The sequence below is a fragment of the Podarcis bocagei genome (genome assembly GCF_964188305.1).
Source record: "Podarcis bocagei genome assembly, chromosome: 5".
NCBI lineage: Eukaryota > Metazoa > Chordata > Lepidosauria > Squamata > Lacertidae > Podarcis > Podarcis bocagei.
Window position 1 is genome coordinate 20,059,421 of NC_138129.1, and position 25,302 is coordinate 20,084,722.

Consider the following 25,302-nt stretch of genomic DNA (forward strand, 5'->3'; position numbering starts at 1 on the left):
AGTATGATCTAAGCATACATCACTGAGATTCTTAAGTAAGTGACTGGAAGCTTTAATAGGATCACATTATCCCTCTCGTCAGATAACCTTCATTCATTCCTAGAGAGGGCAAATTCTAGGTACACATCAATTGCTGCATATAACGGAGGGTTTTATCCGACGTAGTGCTAAATTAAAGTCACTAAGTGGCATATTTGTTGCTGCTGGCAAAATGTTTTGCACCAGCAGAATGCTACCGCGTAAGAGAAGAGCACAAGCAGTTTGCTGATAACTTTGTTGCCCGATGGATTGCGTAATCGCTTACACAATGAGTTTCCGCTAGTGCAGCTTTTGCACTGGATCTCTCTGTTGCACAACCCTAAAACTCACCCATCCACTAACCAAGAGTTCTTGCACTAGCAGACATTGTAAAGAGCCCTGAGGCTGCAATGGTAAATGTACTTTCTTGGAAAATGGTGGGTCTTGCTTCTGAGTAAGCATGGGTAGGATTGAGCTCCAAGACACCACTCTCACAACAGCTGATAGAACTAGCCAGGTGTGTCTGCTGCAGCCTTTGTTTGTTTGTTTATTAACAGGTGGGGTGGAAATCCAGTTGATTGCAAGGAGAGAATGGATGATGTTAAAGGAGGCAAGAATTTACTGAGCTTGACTTTCTGAAAAGTAAATAAATGATTAAAGGACAAGGGAGTTGGTAAAAGTCAGGTACAAATCATCAAGTATTCCAAGAGAGAGATAAACTAGCCAGGAATCTGTCAGAAAAAAGACCACCTTCAACAGAGATTCCCTGGACTGCCTTTTCTTGGATAGGTGAGCAATGCTCAGTGGTTCAGTGGTTCTTTGTATTTACACAGCTACATAGTATTATGCTGTAAAAGATACTGAGTTTTTTTGTTCCAAGTGGGACTCTTAAATTAATGCAACTTGTTCTGTCCTGTGTTCCAAAGGAGGAACAAAAAATAAGTTGGTTTAGCAAGGAGGGCAGAAGTTTAAAGATTTAGTTTTCTTTATCTTACAGAGAGGTAAGATGACTCACTGTTTAAGTAGAGAGAATGATAGGGACTTTTCTTTCTTTCTTTCTTTCTTTCTTTCTTTCTTTCTTTCTTTCTTTCTTTCTTTCTTTCTTTCTTTGAATTTCTCTCTAGACAAATAGTGTACAACCTAATTCTTCTGAGTGGTAGTTAATGGTGGTCCTACTCAGAGTCGCCCCATTGAAGCTGAGGACATGACTAACTAAGGTTTGTTAATTTCAGTGCGTCCGCTCAGGGTCTGCGTAGGAAGGGGGGACAGTGGGGGCGGACTGTACCGGGTGCCCTCACTGAGGGGGGTGACATTTGGCGCACCGCCTGCCCGCAACTCCCAAGCCTACCCCGAGCCATCGGGGTGGGGGTGGGGAGCTGCTCCGCTTTGCTGGCAGCATTCCCCCCTTCCCCCTTCATTTTGACAGCTTGGGGGAGCTTGGGAGTTATGAGTGGGTGGTGCGCCAAATGTCCGCCATGGGCGGTTTGCTCCGCCCCCGGCTGCAGGGCGTGCTCACTGCTCCAGGTACCCGGGAGGGCACCTTCCGCACCACGCCCCCCTTGGGAGCGTGCCCGCCTGCCCTGGGCAGCATGGGCATATGCTCCGCCGCTGGGTCTGCTCTGAGTAGGACTTAGTAGGGTACCGCCCACTATGTTTAACGCAACATAGTCTCAATGACTTCAGTGGGGCTTACTGTCAAGAAACTGTGCATTGTGTAAGTGAAACGGATGTTATTATCCATTAACATTGCAGTGAAACGCCAGAGTAGGTTAGGCTGCAATCCTATCCCCACCTACTTTGGAATAAACCCCACTGAATTCAGTAGGACTTCCTTCTGAGCAGACATGGTTAGTATATTCTTCCCAGGTGGCCGTTGGTTAGGGTACAGACCAAATGGCACTGGTTAATACACGGATTGAGGGTGTGTGTTACCTGTGGCCCTTCAGATGTTGATGGGACTCCATCTCCCGCCAGGCGCAGCCAGCACGGCCAAAGGTTGGCGGTAATGGGAAATGGAAGTCCAGCAACATGTTTAGGTAAGCATTTTCCTGATTTGAACCTCCAGATCTAATGGCTGTTTTAACAGTTTCAGTGGCTACCCTGTTTCAATGAGTTTGTTCCAGTATCCATTTTAATGATGGGTGCTTTTATTATTTGTATATTTCGGTTATGTGTGGATGCTTTTATAATTAGTTTTACACTTGCAAACTGTTTAGAAGCCATTCTGAAGCAAGTATATAAATAAATATGGAGATTTTCGTTTGCTCAACAGGGCTTCTCCCCTCTTCTTTCCCATGCCCCCCAAAATTGGCTAGGGGTATGGATGGGGGAACCCCAGACCTGCATACTGCGTGGCAGGGAGAGAAAGAGGCTGGGCGATTGTTTCATTTGGCAAGCTGTAAAGTTTGCAAAGATGGAACATTCGTCACAGCGTGACGTTGAACTCTACCCCTTGGGTTTAAGTTAGCCATGTCCATGAATTTGAATGGGTCTACTCTAAGTAGGGCTAATACATCCTTTGTCTTTTTTTTGTAGATGAATCATTCTCTCTCTCTTTGGCAATGCTTAAATGTCTACTCTACTAATACTGTTAACTCTTCTATTCCAGGGAAACAATTTATTTAAAAATGAAATAAAATAAAAACATCTCAGGCTTTTATTTTTAGTTTAATGCTGCTTGCTAGCTTGTTTCTGACTGCTGTTTTGTCTTTCAGTAGGTCTTATTGTAAACAGCTAGGAAACCTTTATGGAGGGATGATGTAAAATTCTATCAAATAAATAAATAAAATTCTGGGGGAGAACTGGCAAGGATAGGAAGGTTTAAATCGGGCTTTCTTAAACTCGGCCCTCCAGATGTTTTGAGACTACAGTTCCCAGTATCCCTGACCACTGGTCCTGCTAGCTAGGGATCATGGGAGTTGTAGGCCAAAAACATCTGAAGGGCTGAGTTTGAGGTACAGAAGTATCAGGAGGGTATGTGTAAAAAGCAATCAATGGGCAGCATGTGATTCTCACCTGCGCTGGTTTTGGAAGATGTGTTTGTTAAGGTAGCACTGCTCTCTTCCTAACCAGAACACACTTTGACTGGGTACCATTTACCGTAATTTTTGATTTAACATGCAGAGGATTAGGTTTTGGAATTAGGCTCGTCTTTCTAATCTTACATCCTCATCATGGGCGGTGAAGCCAAGCTATTTGTGTTCTTGTTTAAATTCATCATGGTCTCCTCTCTCTCTTAATTGCCCTTTCTGCAGGAAGTCTCTCAGCAAAGGTTCTACGAGGTCTAAAATGTCAGTGAAATCTGCCAAGACCTATCCCTCTCTGCAGAAAGGGATGGTCATCTTGGATCCCAAGCCACAACAAGTGAAGAAAGTTTTTGAAGCTTTGAAGAAAGGACTCGAGTAAGGCTTTCTCTTCTCTCCCCATCCCAGCCCATTCCTTTTATCACACTATAATGTTGGAATTTGCTGTCTTCTCTGTGTTAGCATTTACTCAGCTGCTGCTAAGTGCATTTATTAATCATTATTATTATTATTTATTCAACTTATACACCGCCCTATACCTGGAGGTCTCAGGGCAGTTCACAACAAGACCACAACATATAAAATCAAGCCAAAAGCAATAACCCAATAAACCCCCCCCCCAAGCCACATTCTAAAAGGGTCTTGGATTTATTCACTGTCTTCACTGTATTAGCATTTATTCATCAGCTGCAAAGTGTTGTATAGCATAAGGAAATAACTCACCCTGTGCTCCAGCACCCTACAGGGAGAGATGCCTTTTCTTGGTACTTTTGCAATAGCTGAATATGGTTCCTCAACCAATATTGACAACTGGAACGTGTCTGCTTAAATGGGCATTCATGGCTGGTGGATGCTAGCTGCTAATCACATTTTGCATGGGTCTGAAGAGTAACTGTTTGCAGTTGGCATGGTCAGCAAGAGAGACAAAGTTTGAGGAGGATGTTGTTTGTTTGTTGTTGTATTTATTAGTCATATTTTCCACAAATGTAACTCAAAGAGACTTGCAGAAACATTAAAAGCAAGTAAAAAGCAGTCTAAAATACTCCTTGCTTACATTTATAAAAAGGGCAGATGTAGCTCAGCTCACCCGACAAAAAGGGTGATCAGCAGAAGAGGCCGCAAGCATAATTTACCCTTCAAATCAGGGTCCAAAAGCCTGGGTGAATAAAAATGGCACCTTAAAACAGATAGTGATGGTGCCAGCCATGTATCCCTAGGGAGAACATTCTGCAAATGGGGAGGCACCAATGAGAAGGCTTTTTCTCATGCTGTCATCCTCAATACTTCTCTCAGGGAGAAAGGCCTCGGATGACAAGTGCAAGGTCCAGTTTGAACCATGAGGGGAGAGCTGGTCATACAATAGATTCATAGACTTGTAGAGTTGGTATTGTGGTCCTGTGGAAGACTTTATAGATCAAATCCAAGATTTTGAACTGGGCCTGGGAACTAATTTGCAGCCAGTGCAGTCATGCCATGATGGCTGCTATATGGTCAGACTGTCTTGCTCTGGTCAGCGGTCAGGATTCTGCACCAGCTGCAGTTTCTAAACCACCCTTCAAAGCAGTCCCACTTACAGCCTTTTGCAGTCATCTCACCTTGAGGTGTTCCTGCTTACTGGTAAGAAAGAGCCTTGGGGAGTTCAGTGGAACCAAGAAAATGTACACATGGCCATTTAAATTGTATTTTAACCCGTATTTTAATAAACTGGTTTTTGTTTGTTTGTTTGTCCCCCCACATTATGTTTTATTGTAATTTTATTGGTGTTAGCCGCCCTGAGCCTGGCTGGCTCTGGCCAGGGAGGGCAGGGTATAAATAAAAATTTATCATTTATTATTATTATTATTACTCAGCCATGTGGAGAATGCCCAACGGATAGTAGTCAACAAGGTAGAATCATAAAATTTTAGAGTTGGAAAGGACTATGATGGTCTTCTGGTCCAACTCATTGCAACGCAGGAATCTTTTGCCCAACGTGGGGCTTGAACTCACAACCATGAGATTAAGAGCCTCCTGCTCTACCAACTTCTTGCCATTCTTGCCACCAATATCCATTGAGGGAAAGGATTGTTGTGTTATAATTAAAGGTAGCGCTGCCCTGATCCATGCCTTATACTTTTACTTTGACAAACGCTGACACCCATATATATATATATATATATATATATATATATATATATGCCAAAATCGCTAGCAGTCATAAATAAATAGCTAGCTGTTCAGCTCCTGAATGTCTTTCTTGGATAATAAATTTCCTTTGATGCAGGTAGCTACTTGTTTTGTGTTATCTTTGCTTGGCTTGGGAATTTATGAAATAAGAGCAAGCAAACCTTTCGCTCCAGTAAGTTTACTGCCGCGTTTTAGAGGTTGGAGTGCAGAAATATTTAAACTAGCTTCGGAGACCACTGTTCTTGTGTTAATTGGCAGATGATCAAATGGCTGGATTCTGGAGGAACAATGTGTCTCGGGTGGATGGGTGGGACTGTCTTTGCAATGGTTAGAGGGAGGGGAAAATGCCCCCAAAAGTAACTTGGAAAAGGCACAGGCTACTTAACATAAACACACTGACCTGTTTAGGTTCTGCATCTTGTAAGCACTGACTGCATCCTTTTTTAAATACAAGAGGAGAAAATTGAGTTATTCATGTCTGGTCTGAATTAACTCACAAAGTTAGAGGAATGTGAGCCTAGGAGGTTTTTGCCCCCTGGGAGCTCACATGGAGTTTTGAGTCTGTAACTATTACTTCTACTCTTTGTGTGTTGGGGTGTGTGTGTGTCCCACTGGACCCAGCAGGAGCTAAGAGGCCAGAACCCTGAAGGGTAATTGTTCAGTGGCAACAGGCATTCTCCATTTCATACCCTTGATTTCCATGGACTCTCCAAAATAGCAGGGAGCAGTGGTGCAGAAGAGGGGTAAAATGGGAGAGTGAAGTTCTAGGGCTTTATTCAGCATTGCAATGACAGCATCTGTTGATTGCCAGGGAACCCTCCTTGCTTTGGCAAATGAATGAAGCAATAATGAGGCTTTCATGTTAACGATAGATAGACAGATAGATACATAGATAGATAGTTGATAGATAGATTATCATAGAGTAAGGCTGGGGAACTGGATCTTTCCAGTGGTGGGTGGGGTGGATCTGGATCCATCCCCATCCTTCCTAGGCCTACTTTTACAGGTGGGCCAGACTACCCACCTGTCAATCACCTGGATGTCATAATGATATCAGGTGATTAATACCTGTTAAAGTAACCACCAATCAACCTCCTTTGAAGATGTGCTTGAATCGGAGAATGAGGAGAGTAATTAAGTAGAGGCTAGATACTTTCCTCCTTTTCTTTGAAAGGGTTCCTATTTCAGGCTAGCCAATTCAATAAGAACACTTCATTCCAGGATTATTGGCATTTCTAATTAAAAGCTGAAAATGTTGCAATACAGCTGGTTGAAGGTCTTTTTTTAAAAGCTTAGTTTATTATTATTATTATTTTGCATGTTTAATTCACTCTATAAACATCTGTTCTAAGCTGATCCTAATGTTTTGCTTTGGGGGGAGGCAAGTATATACATGTGTGTGAAGATGTAACCTTCCCATGCCCAATACTCTCCTGCATATCTCCCACTTCCCTAAAACATTCCCCTCTGATTTATGCATAGTGGGTGGTGCTGTGGGTTAAACCACAGAGCCTAGGACTTGCCAATAAGAAGGTTGGTGGTTCGAATCCCCGCGACGGGGTGAGCTCCCGTTGCTTGGTCCTAGCTCCTGCCAACCTAGCAGTTTGAAAGCACATCAAATACAAGTAGATAAATAGGTACCGCTCCAACGGGAAGGTGAACGGCGTTTCTGTGCGCTGCTCTGGTTCGCCAGAAGTGGCTTAGTCATGCTGGCCACATGACCTGGAAGCTGTACGCCGGCTCCCTCGACCAATAAAGCGAGATGAGCGCCGCAACCCCAGAGTCGTCCACGACTGGACCTAATGGTCAGGGGTCCCTTTACCTTTACTTTTATAATAATCACACCTGATTCTTCTCTTCCTGTAGTGAATATCTGGAAATGCATCAGGCTGAGCTAGATTACCTCTCAGAATGCCACAAAGATACAAGAAGAAACTCACGGCTGGTAAGTTGTTCTCTCTTTCTAACTTCAATAATTTGTTGGTAGACACTGTAAACAAAGAGTAGGGAACCTGTGGTCTGCCATATTTTTATAGGACTCGGTCTTGGCATCTGTGGTGGCACAGAGCTGTATGCACCACTTGTTCCAAACATTGAGCCTTAACTTCATGCTTTATACATGACCGGGCCAAACCGACATCTAAACAGAAAGGATCTTCTGTTGCCCCACTCCAATTTAGTCCTAAATCATAGGAAGGACAAAATATATTTCTGCAGAGCCCAGCCTTTTTATCTCCTGCTGGCGCTGTGGTCTAAACCACTGAGCCTTGGGCTTCCAATCAAAAGGTTGGAGGTTTGAATCCCAGCGACGGGGTGAGCTCCTGTTGCTCGGTCCCAGCTCCTGTCAACTTAGCAGTTCGAAAGCACGTCAAAGTGCAAGTAGATAAATAGGTACCACTCCGGCGGGAAGGTAAACTGTGTTTCTGTGCGCTGCTCTGGTGTCAGTGTTCTGTTGCGCCAGAAGCGGCTTGGTCATGCTGGCCACATGGCCCAGAAAAACTGTCTGTGGAGCAGACAAACGCCGGCTCCCTCGGCCTGTAAAGCAAGATGACCTTTACGGTTGCGACTGGACTTAACTGTCAGGGGTCCCTTTACCTTTACCTTACTAGTAAAAATAGCTTGTAGAGCTGCAACAACCCTGCCTTCAAAAAAAAAAAAAAAAAGCAGTACAGCCCTTTGGACAGAAGAACTTCTCCTTGCTCCCTTCAAAGGACCCACTGAGCTCAGACAGGCTGCAAAAAATGGGTTCTTTGTGGACATCTTCCAGACCATGTGGCTCTTGGGATGGAGGCCAGAGGTTTCTCACTGCTGTGGCGGTGAAAGCTTTCATTCAAGCCCACCTGGACCACACAGCTAATAAAAGCGAAAAAACACCCTCTTGCAATTAAGATGCTGAGAACTCTGGAACACAAGGAGGAGGAGCAGACTTCTACATAAAAACAATATATTGAAACAATAAAACCAGAACTTTTTTCTGGGGGTACTCAAAGGTTTACAGTACCAGCAACAACTACCCTCCCCAAAATGTTAAAAGTGTGGCAGTTACTGTAACAACTTCATGGTGAGTACCAGCATCTTTTTTCCCCTAACACCCCCCCCATATATATATATATATATATATAAAACTCTTTTCTAGCACTTCACTGTATGATTGTGGATGTAGTAATCTGTATGCTAAAATTTAGCACATTTCTCTTTCAGGCTTTCTACTATGATTTGGATAAGGTAAGAAATGTGTTGATGGATTCTGTTTTACTTTTCTTTGTCTTTTAAAAATCAAGCTTATTGTGTTTGATGTAAGCTATTTACGGATTTTTGCATATTTAGTAGCATAAAAATATTATTAATGATTATGAAAATTGGCTTAAGGTGACTGAGCATGTGTGCACTGCAAGCAGCACAAGGTCAAAGAGCCATATTTAAAACCATTGACGGACCTTACTCTCCCTGACTACCCCCAAATATTTGCTTGAATGCTTATGAACATTGGAGAACTCTAGTGGCATGAAGGCTGGGCCTTGGCGAGTGAGAGATTCTGGTTGGTGCTCCTTGGAGCATGAGCAAGAATGCAAAGGAGATCCCACAAGCCTGCATCTAAAGTACCAACTTCTGGAACCTATCTGTATGCAGGGGTCAGTAATTCTGATCTGACAGGGCCTTCTTTGTGGTGGCTCTCAGACAGTGGAGCTCTCTCTTCTCTGAAGTGTGCAATGTGCATGCCTAGATGATTGTTGGCATCTGTCTGTCTGGAGAGCAATGGAAGAATGTGCCATTGAGGGTAAAGTCAAACTGTGGGAGAGTATGTCTATACGCTATGGATTTTTTTGCAGGCTTTAAAAATCCATCTTTCCCAAAGTATTCCCCCCCCCCCCGAATTCTGTTATTAAAAAAAATAGTTGCTTTGCTAAGCTTTTATAGCTGTTATGCTTCATCTTTTAGTAATTGTCAATGCTACTCAGTGTTAGAAACTGAAATATGAAAGTGAGGAGCTAAATGGCACCTTAAACCTAGGTTATGGGCGCAACAACGAAATGGCTAGGTGCTTTTTTAATAAAAAGAATACAAAGCTGAAAATGAATGAACTGCAGCTAAAATATTATGTTCATTTTTCACATGGTCTAGTCCTTCCCCTGCCCACCCCCCTAAAATTCTTAAGAGGGTCTCTTCTCCAGTCTCCAGAGAGTAGCTGGAAGTGGGGAGGCAGAAAAAGGTCCTACTTTCCTTCCACTCTGCACTTTTAATCTGAAATCTTAGGCGCAGTACTGTGCCCAGAGCTCAGAAACGGCTTGCACTATTGAAATTCCCTGTTGCAAAATGCGCCTAGAACAATGGGAATTTCGAACACTGATGCTACTGCTTCATTAACTTTGTTTATAGCTCAGTGGCTTAGAGTGTGGTGCTGATAATGCCAAGTTTGCAGGATTGATCCCTGTGTGGGACAGCTGCATATTCCTGCATTGCAGGGGGTTGGACTAGACTCCAACTGTAAAGGTAAAGGGACCCCTGACCGTTAGGTCCAGTTGTGACTGACTCTGGGGTTGCGGCACTCATCTCGCTTTATTGGTCGAGGGAGCCGGCGTACAGCTTCCGGGTCATGTGGTCAGCATGACTAAGCCGCTTCTGGCGAGCCAGAGCAGCGCAAGGAAACGCTGTTTACTTTCCCACCAGAGTGGTACCTATTTATCTACTTGCACTTTGACGTGCTTTTGAACTGCTAGGTTGGCAGGAGCAGGGACCAAGCAACGGGAGCTCACCCTGTCACGGGGATTCGAACTGCCGACCTTCTGATCGGCAAGCCCCAGGCTCTGTGGTTTAGACCACAGCGCCACCCGCGTCCCCTTCCAACTGTACAATTCTGATTATTTCAGAATCTTGTATTTCTTCTACACACTGGAGGCCAGTCCATTGAAGTGAATGGGGCCCTACCCTACAACCAGTCCAAGGGGGAACATTTGCCTTCAGCTTCTTTCTGAAGAAAGAGCCTGCAGCTTTTTCTATCTCTCTTTGGCACTTCAGTTTTTAAGCGGTGTTGCTTTAGTTGTCAGGCTGAGTCGATCGGCTATGTGGTGGAAAGGTGACAAAGATTTTAAAAAATTAAAACAAAACCTCGCTTGGTACAGATGACAGTGGTAGTGACCGAAAATTTGGATGCAGTTAGTCCTCATTGGTATGCCAATACTGGTTCATCGTAGTCTTCTTAAAACAACAACACATGTTTAGGCAATGTCTCATGGTAACGAGTTTAATTCTTTCCCAGCAGTGCAGTGTTTGGTGATGTATAAATAACCTCTTGCACGTCTTTTTGTCCCTCCCTTAAAAGCAAATCCGCTCCGTCGAAAGGTATATCAGGAAACTGGAATTTCATATAAGCAAGGTAAGGGCTTATATTCTCTGTCTGCCATGATATAAACAAATGTAGGGCAGAAAAAAAAATACTTTTTGCCATAGTCTGTTTGAAGGCAAATCACATTAGGTGCTTTCTAAAGCCACAATAGCTCTCTTTGCAAAAGGAGGAGACCTTTTTTTCTTTTCTTTTCTTCTTTTGCGGTGCCTCCATGCAGAGTGATTACTGAGCGCAGCCCAGGTTTAGCCTGTAGAACCAGTTTGTATGCCCTGCCAGCATATTTGGAAGAAAGCAAAACTGCTTGAGGTCGGAGAGAAGGGAAGGAAGGAGCCATTATTAGCTGCATGACAGCTAAAAGAAGGCGGGCTATTGCTCTTGTGCCAGGAGAACCCCAAACCACAGAAATATATATATTCCTCTCTCTATTTTGCTGGGTTCGTGACTAGTTCATGAGGACTAGTCTAATTCAAGGCCAAGAGATTGCTCCCGTCCTATTATAGTCAGCCAAGAATAAATGTTAAAAGTATATCATCCTCCACTGGGAGGAAGGGAAAGGAGAATGAAGAGTGACTAGTGGGGTGCCACAGGGTTCTGTCTTGGGCCCGGTCTTATTCAACATCTTTATCAACGACTTGGATGATGGACTCAAGGGCATCCTGATCAAATTTGCAGATGACACCAAACTGGGAGGGGTGGCTAACACCCCAGAGGACAGGATCACACTTCAAAACGACCTTGACAGATTAGAGAACTGGGCAAAAACAAACAAGATGAATTTTAACAGGGAGAAATGTAAAGTATTGCACTTGGGCAAAAAAAATGAGAGGCACAAATACAAGATGGGTGACACCTGGCTTGAGAGCAGTACATGTGAAAAGGATCTAGGAGTCTTGGTTGACCACAAACTTGACATGAGCCAACAGTGTGACGCGGCAGCTAAAAAAGCCAATGCAATTCTGGGCTGCATCAATAGGAGTATAGCATCTAGATCAAGGGAAGTAATAGTGCCACTGTATTCTGCTCTGGTCAGACCTCACCTAGAGTACTGTGTCCAGTTCTGGGCACCACAATTCAAGAAGGACACTGACAAACTGGAACGTGTCCAGAGGAGGGCAACCAAAATGGTCAAAGGCCTGGAAACGATGCCTTATGAGGAACGGCTAAGGGAGCTGGGCATGTTTAGCCTGGAGAAGAGGAGGTTAAGGGGTGATATGATAGCCATGTTCAAATATATAAAAGGATGTCACATAGAGGAGGGAGAAAGGTTGTTTTCTGCTGCTCAAGAGAAGCGGACACGGAGCAATGGATCCAAACTACAAGAAAGAAGATTCCACCTAAACATTAGGAAGAACTTCCTGACAGTAAGAGCTGTTCGACAGTGGAATTTGCTGCCAAGGAGTGTGGTGGAGTCTCCTACTTTGGAGGTCTTTAAGCAGAGGCTTGACATCCATATGTCAGGAGTGCTCTGATGGTGTTTCCTGCTTGGCAGGGGGTTGGACTCGATGGCCCTTGTGGTCTCTTCCAACTCTATGATTCTATGATTCTATGAATGTTAGCCGCTCTGAGACTCCTTCGGGTAGTGATAAAGCAGGATATCAAATCCAAACTCCTCTTCTTCCTCCTTCTTCACTATTCAGTTAACAGCAGAAACCTTTTCTGTCGAGATCTGGGTTTGACTTGCTCTGATTTCATGTAAACATTTCGTTGTCTTTTGGATATACTCGCTGCCTTGACTCTGATGAAGTAATCTGAGGAAGAAAAGGTCTCTTTCAATAACTGTGTTGGCCATTGCACTTTGCAGCACTTTGATGGCTTCCACTCGGTGGTGCCAAGACTAAATATTCTTGTAAAGAGGCACAAAGGCAGCATGGCATCATGCCAAGTTTATCTGTCATGTAAAGAATTGTTGCATGTCATGAGCAGGATTGTGCCTGACATCAAGAGGAATCAAATGCCCTTAACTCTTAGAGACAGGACTCAGTAGGTTTAAATGGTGCTCAGCAGACCCCCTTTGTCTGACTACTTTAGAAAGCCAAATAAAGGATTTTAAAATATTTTGTGCAGAATTACCCATTGGTGCTTTTGTTGGCTTGAATGAGGGGTATGCCTTCATTAAGGGTTTATGGATTTTATTGGCCTTAAAATTAGAGCAAACTGTGCTTTAAGGTTGCACATTACAGTGGTACAGTTGTTCCTCTTTGGCATAAGCATTTTCATTACTGCCATATGCACTCAAATTTTAGCATCCTGTTACATGTCAGATTAATCCCTCCTTATTGCCACAGCTCTGAAAACAGGCTTTGTTTGTGGGTGCCTGAGTTGGATTTGAATGTGGACAGCAGGCCAGGTTTCTTTAGGCAAATTGCCCTCTCCTCAGTCAACCAACCTCCCAGGATTTTTCTGGGATCAAAGGCCGGTTCCCACATTGTCCTGTGCTCCACATCTGCCTTGCCAACCAGGTGTCTCTGGAATATGGCTCCTGTCTATCCAGCTTGGCGTGCTTTCTAGGGTTGATGGGAGTTGTAGCCCAAAACACTGGAGTTTGGTGAAGGCTGCTCTGTGCCTGGCAAGATGGACTGAACCTTGGACTTTGGTGTTCTCCCAATGAATAGCATGAGCCAATGCCTTTGCAGATTTCTTCTGCCACAAGAAAGCGGGTAGTTAGATTGCAGAAGTGTCCCAGCTCAGTTGCAAAACATTCATCATGCCTCAGGTTCAATCCGTACCATTTCCAGCTTTAAAGACCTTGGGTAGGGTCTCTGCCTGAAACCTTAGTAACACTGATGGAGTAGACTAGTGTTTCCCAAACTTGGGTTTCCAGCTGTTTTTGGACTACAACTCCCATCATCCCTAGCTAGCAGGACCAGTGGTCAGGGATGATGGGAACTGTAATCCAGCACTGGAGTGGATCAAGGGTGACTAACCTGTGCACCCCCTGCAATTGTTATTGGACACCCATCAGCCTCAAGTATTCAACAAGACCCGATCTTGACTTTTCCTACTTGATTTCACTGAGTATGATCAAGTCAAAGACAATACTTTCAGCTCCCATTGGTTTTTGTTGAAGAGAGCGCATGCTGAACGCTGCAATTCAGAGAGTACCTTGGATTGTAAACTTTTGAAGAAAAACTCCATTCTTATAAAACAATTGGTTTTATAAGAATGTTTATAAGAATGTTTTTACTTGCAATATTTCCATATATGAGCTCTGGGAACATAAGAAGCTGTGCTGGCTGGCAGTGGTTCTGTAAGGTTTCAAGCAGGCGAAATTCACAGCTTTATCTGGGTAGACCAGAGACTTGGACTTTTTGCATTCAAATGCATGATAACTGTAAGGCGTCAAGCATTATTTGTTGTAGTTGTTGGAATGAATTGCAATCTTTTTACCTTTCTTCCCCCTCTTTTTTAAAAAGGTAGATGAATTATATGAAGCTTACAGCATCCAGTGCAGGTTGCGAGATGGTGCTTCAAATATGAAACATGCCTTTTCCATGTCTCCGTCCACAAAAGCATCAAGAGAGAGCCTGGTGGAACTTTATAAAAACCTTCAAGAATGCACAGAGGTACAATTACTTTTGTATCTATCAATTCTTCGTAATCCACAGGTTTTTGTGTGTTTTATTTTAATGTTGACATTGACTGTTCTTCAATGTCACCCTTGTAAAATCTGTCTGGAGAGCACTTATTACATTTATATTCTGTGCCGCCTAATGAGGATGCTCTGAAATGTGTGATTACATCACTCTTATCGGCTTGATGCTGGCGAGTTTGCAACGTGTTCGGTACTAATTTTGCCGAGGACAATATAAAGGTGTACTAATGTATGTTTCTTTTCTACCAGTCTAATTTTCATGGCTTCCCCACAAAATCGTGGGAGCTGCATTTTGGTAAACAGGCTAAGAATTGTGTCAGAGATCCCTAGTCTCCCTCTCTGTGGAACTGCAGCTTGCAAGGTCCTCGGGGGGAGACATAATTACCATTAAAAATTTGAATCTGTGGTGTGAATCTCCTCTTAGCTGAATTTAGGACTCTTTTCCAAATTCTGTCTGTTGTAAGCAGATGAAACACAGGAAGCATTTCTGGGGAACCATAATAAAGGAGTTGCAAGCTTACCTGAAGAAGATCCCACCCCCTTTTAAATGTCCAGGGATTTTATTTATTTTTCACAATTCCTTTTTGCATGGCTTGCATTGCGGTATGTGAAATGGTAATGAACTTGCTTAACTACTTCCAGGAAAGATTTTCTTTGTAGGTTGTAAATCTGCCAGCTCTTGCCTTTTCCATCCATGTCTATGCTGGGATGAGTCCAACAAGTAACTTAACAGGCAGAAAGAAACCAATGCATGTTGGTCATTTTGGGTTGCATTTAACGGGGCATTCAGGAGACCATTTCATCAGTGCAACAATTGTTCCAACCACCCGGAGAAGACTGAGGGACAATGGGTTACAGGAGGGGAGAGAATGGGGAGAGATCCTGTTGCGCTTGTGCTAATTGGTGCCTAGCGCAAATGTTTGACCATCACTCTGAAATGCTAACTTGTGCTCAGTGCCATTTTCTTTCTTTCAGGATATGTGTCTGATAGAGGGTACCCTCGAAGTGAATTTGGGAGAGTTTCATTTGAAGATGAAAGGTAAACCAAACTTTTACTTAGGGGTTTGGCATCACTGGGCATGAAGAACAAATCCTGGATTCAAGAACAGAATTGTTGCATCGCTTCTCTTTTCCACTACTGCCCCCTTGAGAATAAACCGGTGTGGTTCTCAAACCAGCCATTAGTTTTTCACTATAGATGTTGCCAAGGAGTTTGGGATGAGGCAGGTTCTTATGAAACTTCCATTGAGTCTTCTGCCAGTAACTGAATAGCATCAGACATCTTCAGAATCAAGAAGCCAACCCACTTTTGGTGGTTCTAATAGTAAATTGCTACCATGTAATAATCATATACAGTGGTTTAGAGCAGAGATGGGAAACAGTTTCTGGCTGGTAGGCTGAATGCTTTGGTCCTCCAACTTCCATGATTTGCACTGCCCACCTGCCAATCACTTGAGGGCACCATGATGTCAAGTGAAACATATTTATTTGCTCACGTGGTTTGAAATGGGTGGCTTTGATGGTTAGCTGGTTACCAGTGCTTTAGAGTGTTCAAAGCACCCTTGTATCCTTATCCTTCTTTTGTGTAAAGGACCAGTTGAAAGTGAGTAGCTGAAGACGACATGCTACAGAGAGATGCATGTAACTTATTGCTGACTATTTAAAAAAATGAAAAGCAGCCAGTTCTTTTAGAAGAGGGTATGATTTTGGCAAAGGAAAAGGGATGAAGGGTTAAGAACATACTCCCTAAAGACTCCTCTTCTTGTCTTCATTGCAGCTTGCAGTGGCTGCTTTTCATTTAAAATAAAATGTCATTTGAACATATATGCAGCTCTCTCTGTAGTGCTGTTTTCTGACCCTCATTTGTTCTCTCAAGAGGTTGTCCCGTATAAGCAAGTCTGGTCTGTGCTCTGGAGTTATTTACATCCATAGCAATTATCTGCTGGATATGGTTTATTTAAAAACAAACCTTGCCACCACCTCCCCATCCCAAGAGATTTGCTCACCCATAAATCTTCCTTGTGGCATTTACTTGAAGGGACGGTAACCAGAACTGTTTTGAGATCTCTAACAATTTACGTTAACGGCTTCTGTTCTCTGAGTTGATGAAATTCCTTCTGTGCTTCTTTCCAGGGTTAGTGGGATATGCACGTCTCTGCCCAGGGGACCAGTATGAGGTATAGTATTTAGCAGTCCGATTGCAAGAAGTTGCTTGAAGGTGGCAGAAGGGCTTCAGCTCAGTGGCAGGAAGCCAGACCATTGGTCCATCGAATTCAGTATTGTCTGCACTGATTGGCACTGGTCTTCCTGGGATTCAGACAAGCATCTCTCCCAGTCCTACCTGGAGATACCAGGGATTGAACCTGTGGAGCTTCTGCTACAGCCCTTACCTACATAGTAAGGCACATGCTTTGTTCGCAAACAGCTCCACGTTCCATCCTTAGCATCCCCAAGTAAGGCTGTCAACTCCACTCTGACATCCTGGAGAGATTCGGTCCATTAGTGAAGATAAGCAATGGGATCCTGCAACTCTCCAGGTCTTGCTGGGCTACCTGACCATTAGCTGTGCAGATGGAGGATGATGGGAGCTGGGAGTTGAGCAACATCTGGAGGGCCACATGCCCAGTGGCGTAGCATGGGGGGTGCAGGGGGGGCCGGCCGCACCGGGCGCAACATCTGGGGGTTAGGGTTAGGGGGCGCAAATCCACGGGTTAGGGGGCGCAAATTACTTGCCTTGCCCTGGGTGCTGACAACCCACGCTACGCCACTGCACATGCCCCCCTATTTATGGTGCATGGAAGACTGATCTAGACAACCCCTCATTTGAGTTGGTACAGAGTAGCTTCCTATGTCCATATAAAAAGAAATCTAGGATGCTTTGGAGATGGATTGAGCCTCCAGAATACTGAATTAGGTTGTTGCCTCTGGTTGGATAGAAGAAAGAGAAAGCATACCAACTCATATAATATGCAAATAAGACATAGCATATTTGCATATTTTAATAGTTAAAACGGTTTCTTGTTCAGCACTTCACATGGCTGGGAATTGCCTCCTGTGTGCTTACCTAATTCATGATGGTTTGATGAAACTTGGATTATATGTTTAAAGGTATGCATGCGTTTATGTGACTTGGATAGCTCAGTTGGTAGAGCACGAGGCTCTTAATCTCAGGGTTGGGGGTTTGAGCCACACGTTGGGCAAAAGATTCCTGCATTAGTCCAGGGGTTGGACTAAGTGACCCTCAGCCTTTGGCCTGATCTAGCAGGCTCTTCTTATCAATCTTTTGAGATCCCACAAATTAAGTCAAAATACATGCTCCTTCAAAACCTTGGGTTTTGTTTTTTAGGTGTTTGTACGGCTGGGGCGCCAAAAGTGGAAACTGAAAGGCCGAATTCTGACCGACGACAGTCAAACTTGGGATGAGGAGGAAAAAGTTTTCATACCCAGCCTCCATGAGAAGTTTGAAATCAAGGTAACACCATGTGTTGACTCTTGCTAGCAAAGGCAGCTGCCTGCTTCATGTTTCTCCCTAAAGCTCCTGAAGCAAATTTCATAACTGTTTGCTGAAGGCCCAAATGTTATCTTCTTTGAACCAGCCATAGCTTCACTTCCTTGCCTTTCCTCAACATTTTATTTCTTCTGTGTGGCAACTTTGGTATGATACATCCGAATCTTGAAATTCTGGTGCTTAGTGATCAAAGAACGGACTGGAGAGCCTGTATTTAACACTGGGATGCAATGAACATGAATATTTGATGTAGGACTGAGGGACTCCAGCACTGGATCCATCAATGACACAATGACATGGCACTTTGAGGGGTGTATGGCATCAGAGTAAACTGGCAGATCTTCTTGTCAATCGAGTTTGAATTGGTGAGTAGGAACTAGTGGCAGGAAGCGGTCCAGTCATCTGCCCAGAAATTCACTTCTGACAAGCTTGCTTTTAGGTTCATACAGCTGCTACCTGTCAACACACCTGCAAGTTATCCAACATGCAGTGAACCTCTCTTTTGTGATGAGTTACTGTGAGCCACTCAAACCAAGTGAGGGACTCACCTTAATCACGTTGTTTTGAAACCAGCTTCCCGCTTGTCAAAGCTCTGAATTTGATTCTTCCTGAAATGCGCTGTTCTCTGAAATGACAGTTCACTTGGAGCTTTCAAACTCTCTGAAAGAACTGTTGCAACACTCCTTGTTTGCTGGCAGTGAGAGTGCTGGAGATGGGTAGAGTCTCATTGAGAGGAATTCCTGATCCCTCTCCAGCAGAGCTTTTGGAATGTGTTTAAAATGTTCCTTTATTTGCTGCCTCCCCTGCTCACTCCGTGTTGAGAGGTTAATTGAGATGCACTGTGCAAACACTGTGAGAAAACATGCGAGTCTTGCACTTTGCCAGCGAAGATGAGTCATCTCCAGATTCAATGAAGAAGCGATAGACTTGGCTTTTCTGCCGTTGGCAGAGCTCAGTCCCACACGTTTTAAGATTTTCTTGCTTTCTTTAGCCCATAACATTTTAACCATGTTGGGGTGCATTCATATGCAGGCCCAGACAAGGGGGGGGCATATGGGCCAATTGGCCTGGGCCTCCAATTCCAAAGGCTGCTTCGGTCAGCATATTCACAATCGCAGGGGATGCACTGGGGTGAATGCGGAGGCGCAAAGGGGGCCATGGCTGGCAGCGCAAGAGAAAAGCTTCCCCGGCGTCCAGGGCGGGTCCTGCTATTGGCTCCACAGAGGAGCGTGGAACAGGCACCGAGTGGGTGGAGGTGACCAAGGCTCCAGCAGCCAGCGCGCCGTGAACGTGATGGTGGACCATGTTTTTCATGCTGTTAAAAGTTAGTGAGTTTTTGTTTGAAATTTTCTTTGCCAAAAATTAAAACCACACGTACCTTAAAGATAAGTGTGTTGGCTTTGTTATCGCTATTTTTTTTTTTTTTTGAAAATGATGAAATATTGATGAAGATGTGGCCATTTGTTTAAAATTTTGTTGACTAGGCCAGGAATATTACTTACATATAGCTCAGTGAGGATAAAATTTGGTGGAAACCATGTTTTTTTAAAAAATAGTGGCTTATGAGAAATAGTGGCTTTCTCACAAGCGTACATCTTTTTAAAGAGTAGAATAAGAAGACGGAGAAGGGACGCGGGTGGCGCTGTGGGTTAAACCACAGGGCCTAGGACTTGCCGATCAGAAGGTCGCGGTTCGAATCCCTGTGATGGGGTGAGCTCTCGTTGCTCGGTCCCTGCTCCTGCCAACCTAGCAGTTCGAAAGCACATCAAAGTGCAAGTAGATAAATAGGTACCGCTCCAGTGGGAAGGTAAACAGCGTTTCCGTGCACTGCTCTGGTTCGTCAGAAGCGGCTTAGTCATGCTGGCCACATGACCCGGAAGCTGTACGCCGGCTCCCTCGGCCAATAAAGCGAGATGAGCGCCGCAACCCCAGAGTCGGTCACAACTGGACCCATGGGTCCCTTTACCTTTACCTAAGAAGATGGAGAAGTTTTAATTATAATTATAATTTAATTATAATTAATAGTCAAATTTGTCTACTTATAAATAGATTGATATACTTACTTACTTATTTATTATTTGTAGACTTACTTATTTTTAAGGCTTCAGTTTTCCCCATAGTAAAAAAACGGGGGGGGGGCACATTATCTACCTGGCCTGGGCCTCTACCTGGCTCTGCAAGGCCCTGTTCATATGGGCTTTCTCATCAGTTCTCTAAAAAGATCATCAGGTCAGGTGTTAGCTTGCATCATTGGAACGGACTCCCTGAGAAGGTGCTGGACTCTCCTTCGTTGGAAGTTTCCAAGCAGAGGTTGGATGACCACCTGTCATGGATGCTTTAGTTGAGATTCCTGCATTGCAATGGTTGGACCAGATGACCCTTCGTGGTCCCTTCCAGCTTTACAATTCTAGAATTATATGAAGAGCAGCCAATATGGTGCCCTCCATTTGTTGCTGAAGTACAGTTTTTATCATCCCTGGGGCTATCATGCAGGCTGGGGCTGATCAGAATTGAAACTCAACAACACATGGAGGGAATACAGTCTTTCAGATAGCTCAGACCTAAGCCGTGTAGAATGAGAGAGAGAATTATTGAGGTTGGTTAGGTTGCACTTCTGCTGTCATCTTGTTGACCCAGTGAGGGGCAAGCACAAAGTAACCTCAAGCACCTGACTGAAATGCTTCTTTGCATTGTTCTATGATTCAACGTTCTGTGATTGTGGTTTTATTGCTATGCCTGCTGCTTAATGCAACTACCCTCTCTGCCTTGCTCTGTGCCCTGGGCTATTGCAATTACCCTGACCTGTCTTCCCTCAGGCCCTGGGCTAGTATTTTGGCAGCATGAGAAAAGCAAGTGTGCAACTTTCCAAAGTCTGTGTGAGCGTGCTGCTTCTACCCCATCCTGTTGTGTTTCTGCAAGAATAGGGGTCTCTTATCCTTTCTTTTCCAATGCTGCCCTTCTTCCCCCACCTCCATCGGGTCTCATCCAGTAGAAATAAATGTGGCTTTGCCATAATCTAAGCAGGAAGTTCTTATGATGCTTTGGTCTATCTAGAACAGCGCAAACTCATAATTATACAGTGGTGCCTCGCAAGACGAAATTAATCCGTTCCGCGAGTCTCTTCGTCTAGTGGTTTTTTCGTCTTGCGAAGCAACCCTATTAGCGGATTAGCGCTATTAGCGGTTTACCGGCTATTAAAGGCTTAGCGGCTATTAAAGGCTTAGCGGATTAGCAGCTAAAAGGCTATTAGCGGCTTAGCGGCTTAGAAAAAGGGGGGGAAAGCGGAAAAAAATCGGAACACTCGCAAGACGTTTTCATCTTGCAAAGCAAGCCCATAGGGAAAATTGTCTTGCGAAGCAGCTCAAAAACGGAAAACCCTTTCATCTAGCGGGTTTTCCGTCTTGCGAGGCATTCGTCTTGTGGGGCACCACTGTATCCCGTAACCCTTGATCTTGGCGCTTCTACGAAGGGTGTCTTCATGTCTCACCCAGAGATAACCGGCAGTTCTCCTGCTTGCACAATGCAGCACTGGGTGCTGATGTTAAAAGGAAGGAGAACAGCATATTCCAAGCACATTAAGAACTCATCGCACCATCCAAGTACCTGAGAAGTCTCTCTGAGTGTTGAAAGCTTGTAATAAAAACACAGCACTATTTGTTGTGTATGCCTTGTACCAGGGCAGTGGTCTGTATGGGGATACAGCAGTGAATAGTTTGCACTACAAACTTCTGTATCGGTTTATCTCTCCTTGGATATTCAGGTTCTGAAATCTGAATATTCTACCTTGATGAAAGTGATAAGATCCATTAGAAGTCTCTTACACCCTTAATGGAACTACAGTTCTTTAGGGCTCCTGGGGAGAGGAAGTGACTTGCTTGAAATATGTAGCATAGATACATCCTGTGTAATCTCCAACTGTTCTGAATCTGTTTTTCTCACTGGCCTGTTCACACTTAATGGCAAGCTATGATTGCTGTGAATGGGAGGCGTGTTGGTGCACAAGGATGAATTTGCATGTGTCTTGATTTGCTTTGCCGGATGGAAATGAAACCCAAGGGCTGGCTTGGTATTGGCTTCGTCTCATGTTTGTCTGGGGAGAAACAAATTATGAGTGCAGATTCATGCCTACTGCTGAGCTTGCTCTCTGTTTGGTGTCTCCTTCTGGTTCAACACAGGCAGGAGTGGGGCAGGTGCTACTTGAGTTGTGCTCAAGTTCACAGTAAATCATAGTTTGTTCAGACTAGAAATGGAGAACTCGTGGCCTTAGAAACATAAGAAGCTGCCTTATCCATTGATTCATTGATTTAGCTCAGTGTTGTCTACATTGACTGATGGCGGCTCTCCAGGATTACCAATTGAGTTCTCTCCTAATTCTACCTGGAGATGCTGGGATTGAACCTGCATGCTATGCCACTGAGCTATGGACCTTCTGCTCCAAAGGGGACCACAACTCTCATAATCCATGACCATTGGCCATGAAGGCTGGGGCTGATGGGAGTTGTAGTCCAGCATCTTCTGGAGAGCCATCACTGGTTCACACTATGGCTTACCATTATGTGCCAACGAGGCCACTGTGGGTACAGCCTTCTGGTATGCAGTGAACAGGTATGGTTTGCCTGGAATCCAACCATTCTGTTCTGAAAGTTGAGATGCTTTTATTTTGGGCTGTTACGCCACACATTTATCCATTTATGATAGGATCGGTGCACATGTGCTCTGGGAGATGCATGAGAATTGAAATGTCTTGGGCAGAAGACTTTGCTACTGTGCTGTAGACGGCATGTTCATGTACCAGTTTCCATACCCAAAGGCTGGTATGCATATAGCTACCCTTGACTGATAGCACGGTATCCTTTGTTGTTTTTGTTGTCCAGGTCACAGAACTGCGGGGACTTAGCACCCTGTTGGTTGGCATGGTGACATGTGACGGCATCAACTTCTTCACAACCCGGCCTCAAGCCATCATTGTGGATATAACTGAACTGGGCACCATCAAACTGCAGCTGGAGGTCCTCTGGAAGTAAGTGTGTCTGATTCCGCTTGCTAAGATCGCAATGTGTGCTGCGCCAACTGGTAGCATGAAAAGCAGTTTTATGTGGTCCTGGGTAACATGGCCACCATTTCACTATGAAGGACAAGCTGTATAGTGAATCTGGTAGTTTCTATGTCTTTGTAAGAGAGAGAATGTGACCGTGTTCAGATGACCATATTCATCTGAGGCATGTATGAGCTTTATGTCCTTTCAATGCATGCGGACCCTTCACACATTTCTTCGCCACAAGCACAACTCAAAGCAGGGGCAAAGCAACTCAATCTCTGTTTGTTCAAGGCTGCAGTGCTGGTGGACTTGGGGGTGGGGAACATGCCCTTGAGCTCCCTCTTCTATCCGCTGCATGTGTGAATGAGAGGAAGTGCCGCCAGTGAGAATGGCATTGCTTGCCAGTAGAAAGCCCCCAAATGAGGTTTTCTAGGGAGGGATGGGGCTAAGCTGGCCTGGTAGCCAGTGGATCACAAACCAGGCCTGCTGCCACCATATGACAGCATCAGACCCAACCTGGGCTTACTCTATGTGCCATTTTCATGTTGGCACATCAACCTGCCTGCTTCCTCCATCTTCCACCCTGACCACCTGTGGCAGGGCTTTGGATGCAGTGATTGCTCTGCAACTCTGCAAGTTTGAATGGCTTTCAGAGCCTCTGATAAACTATAGATTTCTCTTTCGGCTAAAGCAGCTTGGCGTTGGTTTATTATCCTGGCTTTCCGAAGCTGGCACCTGCTGAAGTTCGATCAGTTACTTTTGTGATTACCCAGCCACTGCACCAGTCAGGGTTAAAATTTGTCTGCTGGCAAGGCAGGGAGATGGTACTACATAACCAGTAATGCATAAAATAGACTACAGAATCAGGATTGTAACTTGAACAAACAAACAAACCCGTCATTTAAGGCATAGTATGATTATCTTTGCATAGAAGATAGTGCTATTATGAAATCGGAAGAAGATAAAAGCAACGTAAAGCAATGCAATATGGGGATATAGTGCTTTAAGTAAATAATATGGATTAAGAATAGCATTATGTTTGCATTGACAATGCAATCAATTGTAGTTGGTTTTTACCTATCCTGATTGAAGATTTGGGCTCCTGAAGCCCAACAACCAATCTTATTGGGAAACAGAATTTCTAGATTTCACAGGATATCTAGGTTTCCTAGCTTGCTTAGCATTTTGGAATAAAGTTCAAAGTTGCATATCCAGAGCTCTGAAGCAGCACGTGCAAAAGAGTTAGGCAGCAAGGCTAGGAGAAAGAGAAAATTTCCCAGGACAGGAACTGGACCAATAGGGTAGAATTTTCCACCTTTCACATCAGTTTTATTACTTACATAAGTGAACTTGTGTAAGTTGTTGACTTATGGACTACATTTTCTCCCAGATAGATTCTGATACCATTTTCAATAATGCAATGATTGACCATTTTGAAGGTTGTTGTTTTTCTCTTTGCATTACTTAGCACCTTATTATGCAGATCTAACGAGGTTTTTCCAAGATGTTGAGGTCTCCTGCACTGTCACCGAGAGTCAGCAAAAAATTCCAAGCACCTTACACAAAAGTGACACAGAATATTTACATTCTCGACATCCATTTTAGTCCATCAGGGAGTGGCTGCTGTACAGTTAACTGAAGTTGATGTGTGCTCCAGATTAACATGCCCCAAATGGCAAAAGTATGGTTTATTAGAGGCTTCCTAGTTTAATTGTGCATTTTGCACAGGCAGCAGATAATGCGCTCCATTGTGTACACAAAAGGCTTGTGCATATCTCGGCTTAATAAACCAAGATGGAATGTTCAAATTAGCTCTGTGTTTCAGTGCACACTCTACACCTGTTTGGGACTTTTGCAGCATATATCTGAATGCACGTGAAGCCATTTCTCGTTAATGGTATCTGTTGGATTATAGCATCTCACTGGGGCCTGGGGTCTGTTTGTGATTCAACGTGTACTTCCAGCTACCAGGCTGCTGAAACAGGGCATTCCTTGAGCCCACAGAAAGTGGCCACCTCTGCTGTCTAGTGAATCTGGTGCTCAGGAAGGTTGGTGGCGGTATAGAATTATATTGGCAGTTCTCTTTCTGTTCTCGCCTGCAGGCCAAGCTCAGCTTAGGTAGGAACAGCTGCCCCACAACACCTTCAGCTTTATAAATGCCGCTTCTGGAAGAAAGGATGTTTGGGAGGAGAATATATTGCCCAGGCTGTATTGCTGTCTTCTCTCTTTTTAAAAAAAGACTTTATTCTTTCTGTTGGTGGCAATTCTGCCAGTGGCTTTGTTCTGCCCTCCCCTTAACAATGAACTGCTCTGGGTGAACTTGAAGCTGACTTCCGTAGTTCACTGGTAATGTCTATACAAATAATGAAGAATGGAATCTGAAGATGAAACACAGCTGAGAACGAAAGCTCTTTAAGACTGCACAATAAACATTTGGCCGGTACCCAAAATAAGGGGAAGGGAAGGAGGCCACCTGAAACAAATTGTTTATACGTTCATCAGCTTTCCCATGTTTGGATCTTAACACAGTGACCTGAAATGTGTGTTGTGTCAAGTTCCTACTTAGCTGTTCCAGCACAATCACTTGTCTTCCACTTCAAAAATTCACCAACA

The 25,302-nt window shown here is 44.1% G+C and overlaps 1 protein-coding gene across 4 annotated transcripts in view; it reads left to right on the forward strand.

The window, feature by feature from the left end:
• Positions 1 to 25,302, forward strand: part of RIPOR3 (RIPOR family member 3) — a 106,288-nt gene that overhangs the window by 48,762 nt on the left and 32,224 nt on the right. For all 4 annotated transcript variants that reach the window (XM_081196093.1, XM_081196094.1, XM_081196095.1 and 1 more), the window contains exons 3-11: positions 3,273 to 3,419; positions 7,074 to 7,152; positions 8,409 to 8,432; positions 10,528 to 10,581; positions 13,965 to 14,114; positions 15,119 to 15,182; positions 16,277 to 16,320; positions 17,490 to 17,615; positions 22,526 to 22,671. In XM_081196093.1, the coding sequence (XP_081052219.1) occupies positions 3,273 to 3,419; positions 7,074 to 7,152; positions 8,409 to 8,432; positions 10,528 to 10,581; positions 13,965 to 14,114; positions 15,119 to 15,182; positions 16,277 to 16,320; positions 17,490 to 17,615; positions 22,526 to 22,671 (834 nt within the window). The remainder of the gene's footprint in view (positions 1 to 3,272; positions 3,420 to 7,073; positions 7,153 to 8,408; positions 8,433 to 10,527; positions 10,582 to 13,964; positions 14,115 to 15,118; positions 15,183 to 16,276; positions 16,321 to 17,489; positions 17,616 to 22,525; positions 22,672 to 25,302) is intronic.